Below are 11462 nucleotides of genomic sequence, written 5' to 3'. Positions count from 1 at the left end.
AATGTTGCCGGGTTATTTCGGATACCATGTGTGTCAATATCATTGTATGGACTTCTATTAATTCTTTATTATCAGGCACATACATACCTCTTATGACTGCACATATATTGCATAAGACGAACTTAAAAAAGATTTCGATCTTGTGGGCAGTTTTCCAATTTGAAAAACGTTTCTAAATATTTTCTACCACTTGATCTTTGCATAGAACTCCTTAAACGTCCCCTTCCCCTTACAAAATCTCCAACTGTTGGAGACCAATTTTTTAGTTGGTCCGAGTCAACTGAACGTCTTGCACTTTGATACTTTCAGCTTGGTCATCTCGCCATTTTCTGCCAGACCCACGTTGGCAGACTCCTGGTGACAGACAAAGGTGACAGTTACTGCTCGCAATTCTCGACCTATAATGTCGATGCCATCGGCGTAGGAGAGTAAAGTGTGCTGTTTGGCATATCGATAACCTTTTCACTTCGTATGACCTTTTCGAGCAGTATCTTAAATAGTTCACACGATAGGTTGTCACCTTCTCTGAACCCCCGTTCGGTGTTGAAGGGCTCCGAGAGGTACTTTCATACTTTAACTGGTGATCTTGGGCCAGTGAAAGTTATACTGCAATCTCTCCTACAAACGCATGTTCGTACTTGATATGGGCTTTGTTAAAGATTAGAGGTTGTGCATAGTTTGGTCCAAATCGGACATTCCATTCGCCTGTTGTGGGATTTATAAATATTGAACATTGTGACCCATTGTGGAGGTGGTGCCAGAAGGAGTGGACCAATAGGTGCAACCTTAGGACTTGATCTGGTTTTGATAAAGAGTATAGGTTATGCAAAGGTTGGTTGAAATCGGACATTCCATTCGCTTGATGTGGGATGTATTAATATTGAAAATGTTGACGCATTGTTGGGGAGGTATCAGAAGGAGTGGACCAGGGGGTCTCATCTTCGGTCTTGATCTAAGCTTGGTAAAAATTATAGGTTGTGCAAATTTTAGTTCAAATCGATTTGTCTGGATCGATATTCCCCATTTCATCCTCATGGTGAAGGGTATAAAAAGTTCGGTCGGGCCGAATTTTACATCGTTTTTACTTGTTTTATGCATTGATGGATTTATCCGCAATTTTCCACCGAAATGGCTGTAATTTTGTATTCCGTGTTCTTGAAAATGAAAACTATCTATGTAGTAAAGTCGGACGGGGCCGACTATATGATACCTTTCGCCACTTTGGGTATATTCAACAGATAAATCCTAACGGACGTTGAAGGCCCATAAACACGAAAATGGATCCATAAACATGCCATTCTGCAACCTATACTAAATTTTTCATTTGGTCAGATATAGAGTTGCTATAGATATAGCATATATATATATATATAACGTGAACCCATTTCAATGAGACTTGTCAGAGATTAACTTATATTAACTACAGTTCATTGTACCAAATTGTGTGGTAATCAGACAAACTTTAGGTCTTTAGTGCACAATTTACATACACTCGTAAGAAAAAATTTATAGGAGCTATATCTAAATCTGAACCGATTTTCAAGAAATTTAACACACATGTTTCTACACTGAATCCACACATCAATCTAGAACTACTTCATTACGCTATACCAAATTTCGTGCAAATCGAAAGATATATAGGGACTTTGGTGCAACATTTACATTAAATCGGACGAAATTATATATGGGAGCTATATCTAAATTTGGACTGATTAACACACATCATTCAAGACCTAATTCATTACTGTATGCCAAATTTCGTGCAAATCAAAAGATATATAGGGACTTTGGTACACCATTTACATGGGAGCTATATCTAAATCTGAACCGATTTTTCCCAATTTCAATAGGGTTCGTCCTTGGGCCAAATAAGTGAGCTGTGCCAAATTTCATCCAAATCGGATAATAAATGCGACCTGTACTTTGTTTACAATTTAATAGGACAGACAGACGGACGGACGGACATGCATAAATCGACTTAAAAAGTGATTCTATGCCTATTCTCAAAAGGAACCATGTGTCTATCTCGTTTCCTTTTGTCTGTTACAAACATATGCACAAAGACATAATGCCCTGTACCACAGTGTGGTGAAGGGTATAAAAATCTTCTTTTCAGAATTTGTTCAATTCCTAACCCAGGTTTCCTAAGTTCATCAGGCATATTAGGTCGTATGTATTAAAATTGCAGTTATTACGAAGATGAATTTTATACTCCAAATTTATAAATGTTCGACCCAACTTTGATATAAAAAATAAAAAAAAAAAATCTTATATGTTTTGTACTAACGTTTATATATATTTTTTTATTTTCAGAATGCAGCCCACAACATTATTGGTAAGTTTCACACAATAACATTTTAACATATTGCAAAAAATCACATTTAAATTTGTTTATCTATAGTAGATATATTTGTAATCAGTATTGGAATATATAATTGTTTAAAATAAAAAAAAAAATTGTTTAGTGTAGGTGTGGCATAAATTCAGGTGATATCGGAAAGTTACTTCAGCATAAGTTGAAGTACGATTTGTATACCCTTAGCCTTATGGCCAATGAGGGTATAAACACTATGCTACTATTAAAATGTTGGATTTAGACCAAATCTGCTTCACACAATTCGAGTCGATTTACAAATGGTCGTTCTTCCCTCTGGCTTATGTTAAGATCGAAGATGTCAAATTCGGTCCACTTCTTCTAGTACCTCCCCCAGAAGTTTTGGGAACAGGAAAAATATTATGAAATACGGAGTTGAAAGCATGATAGTGGCTTTGGTTTACTTCTTAGTTGCAAACATAGTAATCGATTAAATGACCATTCGTTCAACACTTCATATAATTAACTCCTTAAATTAATTAAGAACCATAACACTTGCAAGTAAATGTTTTTAATATAAGCACTTATTTTCGAGTACAAATCCATTTTCCGATCTTTTGAAGCACCTTAAACGGTGGCCAAAGCAGGACTAACGTCCAGAAAGGTTCTGCTATGCATTTGGTCGGACTGGAAGGGGATTATTATTTTTTATGAGTTGCTTCCATATGACCAAACGCAAAATTCTGATCTCTATTGTCAACAACTGGACCGTTTGAAGATAGAAATTGACCAGAAACGACCAGAATTGGCCAAAAGGTGCGGTGTTGTGTTCTACAAGGACAACGCTAGGCCACACACATCCACAGTCACTCGCCAGAAACAACTTCGAACTTGATTGTAAAGTTTTAATGCATCCGCCATACAGTCCGGACTTGGCACCAAGCGATTATCACAGTTACAGTTTTATTTAGAGCACGACATCTATGAGAATATCCCTTTAAACTTTTAAGTGAATGTTTTAAGAACTCTTGAAGATGTAGCAGATTTATAGCGACAGCTCAAAAACTATCAATCCAATTGGGTCCAAATTTTAACATTTTATTCTGTACACACATACCCATCGAATGGACTGGGACAAATGCAATCGGTCAAGGTCTTCCTTATTTTCTAACTTGGTTTGTGGCCAAACTATGTTAATAATCCTAGTTCATACCAGAGCCAGACATGACTCTTTCGAATGCCGTTGGCATTTTCGGAATGGGACACCCAATGTCGGAAATTAATATTAATTACAAAGCAACAAATGGTTCACGGGGTGGTGGTCCCTTTTAGTTAATTAAAAATTTTTAATTTTTTCCATTGAAAGGATGCACTTGTCAATCGTTTACATAGACGTAGTAATCGATTAGAACGAATTACTACATAACATAATTAATTATTATTTGGTTACTAAAACGTGTACATCCCTTACACTAATTACGAACTGTAACTCATACAGGGACATTTTTTCAAATATAAGGCCACCTTATCGAGTATAAATCATTTACTTTAACTAATTCAGTAGTGTGATAAACATCTAAATACAAGTAAAATGAAATCTCCCCACAAATCGGAAAAAGTGAATAAAAATGTAAAAGAAAATATTGAACGATTACCATTGCAAATGTATTTGAGAATTAATTTAAAACGTTTTCTATTGGAGACAGCATTAAATGGTTTGAAATATGTTGCCGATTCGGAACGTAGTATTTGGGAAAGGTATTGACATTGAAAATGAAACAAAAAGTGAAAAAAAAATCCCCAGAAATTAATCCCCAAATATTGTGTTCGTTTGTGCTTTTCCAGGCTGTATTATTTGATTTCATTTCTGATTTGTTTCATTTGTGGCCTTTACATGGCAATTTATTTTCTCAATAAATGGCAAAATACGCCCGTTATCATCAGTTTAAGTTCCCAACCAACACCAATTGAAAATTTACCCTTTCCATCGGTGACAATTTGTAATATGAATAGCTTGAAACGTAGTAAAGTTGAAAATATTGAAGTGTAAGTGTTACTACAATAAGAAAAAAACAATATCGAGTAATGAAACCTGTTATCTTTTTTGTTACAGAGATTCACCCGAGTATGCCTATAGACAAAAAATATGCTCTCAAAAATATGATTATACAAGGTTCCAAAATTTCACGCCACGTTCTGAAAAGGATACTATGACTTATTTTCATATCGATGTGAGTAATGAGAAATATTAAAGTTAGGTGTGGGAGTTTCGATATGAAATCTTGCATTCGAAGTCCAAACATGTATGTAAATACAATTTTTTTTCATTTAATTTTAGAACGCCCAATCATGTGCGGAAATGATAGTTTATTGTAAATTCGGCGATGTTGAAGAAAACTGCACTGATTTGTTCCGTGAAGTTCAATTGGATGAAGGCCTGTGCTGTATCTTCAACCAATTGCATCCATTTTTCTTAGTTAAAGGAAAGTAAGTATTTTACGTAAACATAATAGAAACTTGTGTTGATTTATATATTAGGTTGGGAAAAAAAGAAATCCTTTATTTTTATTGAACTATAGGACTTTATTTAACATGTTTCGGAATGTCAGATTTGGGTCAAGGGTTCATACCCTTGTACGATTTGTTGCAATTTAAAGGCATTTCTCGATCATTTCTCCGGTTTTATCGACATTTTCGACCACCGGCCTAACTGTGCATCTTTAACATCAAAAACTTCTGAACAGAATCTACGAAATCAAAATTGCACATTGATCGGAACCATAAACACCATCACAATTTTAGCCGCATGACTTGCATTTCGCCTTTGTAACTCACAACTGAATGCACCAAACAAAAAACAGCAAAATAATTTTTTTTTACTGCGAATGTTACCCTTCCAATGAGCATAAATCTGAAATTGTTTGATCGATACTTTACGAGAAATGTATCAGTACAGCCATAAGGGCACCACCAGCTCATGTTTCGGTTTTTCTTTTATCGTAGCAAAACGCTTCAGTTTTAGGAAAAATAAAAAAGGTCGGCGGGGGCCAAGTTACAATGAGATTTTCCACAATTCTATGCGGTTCTGACGAATTGCTTCGTGTAAATGGAACTTAATTCCTAGATTGTATTCCTTATTAACCCCACCGCTCATTGTAGCAAGCATCCATGATGCAATGGCGTCTGCAAAACCTACACATTTGACCGCAAATTTCGGTGATTGGGCTTTGGTTTCATCATCCTAGCCATCATACACTTATGATTCGTCAACAGATATAACCTCCTCGAGGCAATCTGATGAATTCTTATAAATATGAAAAACCAATATTTATTTCCAAAAAAATGTAAACATTTCATTACTATCGCAACTGTTTCTTAATTCGCTATACTTTACCACTATTTGAGCTCTTTTTCCTCTCTCTCTCTCTCTCTTTTGACAATAACAAATGTATTCCTCCCAAGAAAAAAACAACACCATCATAACCACCTTTCATTGTTCGGTTGTGCTTTGTTTTTTGCGAGTTGTTTTGCATTTCATTGTTTCCTTATTTCAGGCACTCTTGTCGACATCTGTTTTGGTGCTACAAAATTCACATATGTATTTTCCAAATTATTTCGATGTAAATGCTAAATACAATACATTAAACAAGTGTTTATTCGTATGAACACAAGCCCAACGGAATGTTAAGCATTGCAAATGAATGTTCTAATGACCCAGAACATAGATAAGAAGAAACAAGAAGAAAGAAGAAGAAAACATAAAAGAAAATAGAAAAAATTAAAACGACACAGAGCTTCTGTGCCAGAAGAAAACATAAACTGAGGGTCGAGGAAACAGAAAAATTAATGGTTAATTTTCAGACACACACTTGCTCTCAATTTAATTTTGCCCAACACTGCCATAGAAATACGACACCAATACCAAAGACACACAATCCGATGTTGTTTTTTCACCCTCTCTCTCTCTGATAAGAAACCAGTATTTAAAGTTTTATGAATTGCATTCATAAAAGGCAGAAATCCTGACGTTGGAAACACATTCTGAACACTATTCATATAAAATATGCATTTTTTCAGTGTGGATTGTCGACTTTGGTTTTTATCAAATTATAGCAGTTTTGAAACAACCTTGATTGACAGCAACCTGTCGACGATTATCCAAAATCATTTTCTTCTCTGCTCCAATGTTTTCATAAGTTGTTGACGAGCTTTTACGTTACATTTGTTATCCATTGCTGTCCAACAGAGCACAAACGCGTATGTTAGAAATGATCTAATAACGCTCTTATAGATGAAGTGTATCATCTTAAGATTGAAGCCCCATTTAGAGCCTATGGCTCTTCTACAGAAAGACCAGCATATATGGGCCTTGTCAGCCGTTTGCTGTATGTGTAAAAGCGTTGCAGAAAGTTCAGAGAACGTGTTGCCTAGGTATATGTGGGGCAATGCGTACAACACCAAGTAGGGCTTTGGGGGAAAATATTATATATACATCCAAATAAAATGTGAAGCGGCGGTTATCGCTTTAAGACTTAAAGCAATGGACGAGTGTATAGACACAGGTCACATCATACCGCACAAAAACATATTACAGGCAACTACTGAGTCAACAATCAATAACTTTGATTTAGACCGCATACCTCAAACGAGAGAAGTAACACGGTGCGAAACTATAATACCAGATAGAGAACAATGGAATAATGGAACAGTAGTACAGATGCCGGCCGGTAACTGTTGCTACACAGATGGCTCTCGACTAGGGGGAAAAACTGGACTGCGACTTTTTATAGAAGAACCGGGTACCGAAATTACTCTTCGCCTTACAGATCACAGCACGATTCAAAAGGCGGAGGTTCAAGCTATAAGAGAGTGTTAAGCTCAAAACAAGGACAAAATACAATAAATATAATTACGGATAGCAAACATGCTACAAAGGCAATATCTTCCAAAAAAGTTAAATCAATAACTGTACTAGAATGTATAAATACCATTAATGATTTCTCACAACAACGACATGTACGAATTATATGGTAACCGAGTCACGCCAAGAAATGAGGGAATGGGCGAATGAGACCCACAAAACCCTTTGGGAAAATGGGGTGACCCAAATGAAGACAAAACTAAACAAATCCTAACGCCAAACAAAAAGAAATATCCGACTGACGGGTATTCTTACGGGACACCTCAGCCTGAAGGTACATCTACTCAAGATTGGATGCGAAGGCAGCAACATGTGCAGGGTGTGTGGGGAAGACAGTGAAACGCTGGTACATTTCCTGTGCCATGCCTTCGGAAACAATTCTTCGGAAATGGCACTTTTCACGGACTAACCGATCTGAACACAGAATTCCTAGATTCATAGGGGAATCAAACCCAACTTTTTTAATTTAAAATTTCACTAATTCTAACTTTCTCCGCATTTCTAGAGCGCACAAAAGGCGTCAATTGGCTTATGTGTATGTCCCATGTTGGACATGTTGTAATACCTAACCTTTTCAACCTAACCTTTTCAACCTAACCTTTTCAACCTAACCTGTTGACATCTTCTCAGTTTTCCTTAAACCGATTATTTTCGATAACGTTTTTTGAATATTACTAAAAAACACTACTAACTGTCAACACAAACTGACAATCAAAAATGGCAGATATAACCAAAATATATAACAGACAGGTGTACTAACAGAAGTGAGAAAATCTAACATACGTTACGCAGAAAAAATTTAATGAATATTTTCATAATTCCACCTCACTGGTTGATTGTTTGCTAAAAAAGTCTGTCTGTCTACTTGCTCGATTGTGGTTAGTTTATCATTTCATTGTTTATTTCAGAAATTGCATTACTATTATAAAATTCGTATATGTGTTTTCCAAATTATTTCGATTGAAATACCAGATATAATGCAGTTAGGAAACTTCTTAGCGTAGCACAAAAAGCGCGGTATAAACAGAACAAGCATCGAAAATGAACCACGTAGTGGACGTCCAAAAACAGCAATAACAACAGAAATTGTAACCAAAGTGCATGATATGGCATTAACTGATCGACGAATAAAAGTGCGTGAAATTGCTAATATCATGGGCATCTTAAATGATCGAGTGCATTTAATTTTAGCATGAAGAACTACAGATGAAAAAGCTTTCTGCAAGATGGGTGCCGCATTTGTTAACAGTCGATCAAAAACGCATACGAATGAACATTTCTCAAGCTTGTTTGGGAGATTTGGATGCATCACTATACTCCAGAGACAAAAGAACATACTTTTTCATCAAGACAAGTATTAGCGCACAATTCGTTAATTTTGGCCATTGTTAAAACACTATTGTGCGCTGGTGTGTTGTCTTGATTCCTGATTCAGCTCCCAGTGACTTTTAATTGTTCCCAAATCTAAAAAATTCCTTGCTGACAAGCGTTTTACTTCAAATGAAGATGCAATTACAGTTTTAAACCCCTGTTTTGAAGACATTGAGGAAAACTATTTTTAGCAAAGGATAGAATTGCTAGAAAAGCGTTGGTCTAAGTGTGTTGAAGTTTCAGGAGATTATACTGAAAAACAAAAATATTTTTTTAAGAAGTTTCCGAACCGCCCTCGTAATATATAAATTGTTTTTTTTTCTGGGTATCGAATACTCTCATTAGCATAGTCTTAACCTAGACCACGTATTCATACGATTTACGTCAGCCATTTTCGATGATGATCTCCCAGTTACGCTCTTACACACTTACTCTCAATTTAGTTCAGTTCAACACTGCACTATGGGCAAAAAGTATGATTTTTTGGCATAAAGTCAATTTTTTTTTGTTTTCATATTTTGAGCTGTAACTGATTTCCTAAATGTAGATACCCATATTAGAAAAAAAAAAACATTTATATCAACCATTTTTTTTTTTTAAAAGTCAATTTTCACATTGTTTTGGTACAACTGGCGGTAAAAATCAGTAAAGTTCAAGCAATTTGACAAAATTGAAAAAAATTAAAATGTGTAATTATGGAAAACGTTAGTGCAGGTATGTAAAATTACAATGCCTTTTTTGTCATATTTGTCTAAATACTGTGAAATGTTTTGTTTATGTATAACTTTATATAAAATCATAAATAATTATTGTGAATGGCAAAGCATTGCAGTGTAAATGCAATATAACAAAAGTGTGTTAATTAATGGTCTAGCCTTTTTTGTTCTAAATCGACAATTCACGTGACATTTCTTCATGTTACATAAATAACTAAAGTACAAATCGTTTAGATTGTAATTAATTACATAAACATTATCTTTATAAAATATATATATATATATTGTTTTATTAAAAAAGCATTTGGAAATCCTCATTCATTTAGAGTCATTACAAGTAAGTGATATTAATTAGTATCTTTATCCATAACAATAAATGTTTTCAAATAAAATGGCATCTAAAAAGGAAATTAGATATCAGTTATTACAAAAAATTAAGTTGAGACATGATTAACATTTTGCTATATGTTATTAAGTCAAATGATATGAAAATTGGTAGTCGGGAGCATAAAAATTGTCAAAGTGAATTCGTAATTTAAAAAAAAATATTATGAAAAATTAAAAACCAATACAAACGATATGTTCCTAGATTTTATTAATTTTATTTAACCATTTTACTTTTGTTCATTAATTTTATCTATTTCGTCCAGTTTGAAAGTAAATGACAGACCATCCATGAAATATTCATCAAATTACAATGTCTTGTTAATTGCTAAAACCAAAACGTCCTCTTAAAAAGACATATAATTATGTTGAGTCTAAATCAATTTATTAAATTGAATTGGTCTGCCTAAATGGACAATTCACGTGTAATTTCTTCATGTTACATATATAATTAAATGATTGATACATTTAGATGGTAATTAATTATATAAACCATATCTCTATAAAATATAATTATTTTTTGGGAAATACTCATTCATTTACCGCCATTGTCATTTAGTGATATTAATTAGAGTCCTTAGCCATAACAATAAATGTTTTCAAATAAAATGGCATTTGAACTAAAAGATATCAGTTATTACAATAAATTAAGTGGAGTGATTAACATCAATTTAAAGTCAAATGATATCGGGTCGCAATTTCAAAGTGAATCGTAATGAAAGAAAAAATATTGAAAAATTACCAATACACACGTATGTGAGAATTAATTTAAAACGATTTCTATTGGAGACAGCATTGAATGGTTTGAAATATGTTGCCGATTCGGAACGTAGTATTTGGGAGAGGTATGTAGAAAACAGCAACATTAATCGAATTTAAAATGAAATTCAACGTAGCAATGTTGAAAAGTTTTCAGTGTAAGTTACGATAATGAATGGATAACGTATTTACGAATAACATACTTCAATTAATGTATCTGTTTTTTAGGGATTCACCCGAATATGCCTATTCCCAAAAGATATGCTTTCAAAAATATAATTATACAAAATTTCATAATTTTACCAAACGTTCTAAATCGGATTTGCTATCTACATTTATTGTTGAAGTTAATATTTGGAAACATATTTTTAGATTACTTTGGAGTCATGGAAAATAATATAAGGCATTAGTAGTAGTTGGATCTGTAGGAAATGTTATTCTAAGCCTCATAGTTCATGACTCCAAAAGTGGATTTTTAATTTTTTTTTTAATTAATTCGAATTTATATTCACTTTTAGAATGCCCAATCATGTGAAGAAATGATAGTTTATTGTAAATTTGGAGATATTGAAGAAACATGCTCCGATTTGTTTCGCGAAGTTCTGCTGGATGAAGGTCTTTGTTGTGTTTTCAATTAATTATATCCATATTATCTATTCAAAGAGGAGTAAGTCATAATAGTTATAAATATTAAACCATAAAAGACATCTAAAGACATCACCCAAGGGATCAACTTTTACTTCGCTTTAATTATAAGAATTAGTTATTTTAAAATTTTTAATTGTTTTATGTTCGATTTTCGTTTTTCTACCTACCCTCCTCCAAAAGGTAGATTGTATATAAAATATGTCATTTCATTTGCAAATATTTGCAAATATTCAACGGAGACCCCATCAAGTATATATATTCCCGATCAGAATAAAATTCTATTCCGATTTACGCATGTCCGTCTGTCTGTTGAAATCACAATAGAGCTCGCTATATTTATGACAGGGCT

At 33.9% G+C, this 11462-nt stretch overlaps 1 protein-coding gene across 1 annotated transcript; it reads left to right on the top strand.

Annotated features, from left to right (window-relative positions):
* Positions 1 to 3905: 3905 nt before the first annotated feature.
* LOC133336610 (pickpocket protein 28-like) lies at positions 3906 to 11008 on the top strand. Its single transcript, XM_061544895.1, has 6 exons — positions 3906 to 4072; positions 4160 to 4360; positions 4428 to 4545; positions 4653 to 4801; positions 10384 to 10551; positions 10984 to 11008. The coding sequence occupies exons 1-6, from the start codon at positions 3906 to 3908 to the stop codon at positions 11006 to 11008; spliced, it is 828 nt and encodes a 275-aa protein (XP_061400879.1).
* Positions 11009 to 11462: the final 454 nt, after the last annotated feature.

Source organism: Musca vetustissima, unplaced genomic scaffold, assembly GCF_032173495.1.
Source record: "Musca vetustissima isolate MV318-11 ecotype Yass unplaced genomic scaffold, APGP_CSIRO_Mvet_v1 utg45329, whole genome shotgun sequence".
In the NCBI taxonomy this organism is placed as follows: domain Eukaryota; kingdom Metazoa; phylum Arthropoda; class Insecta; order Diptera; family Muscidae; genus Musca; species Musca vetustissima.
This window is presented reverse-complemented; position numbering and strand designations above follow the sequence as displayed.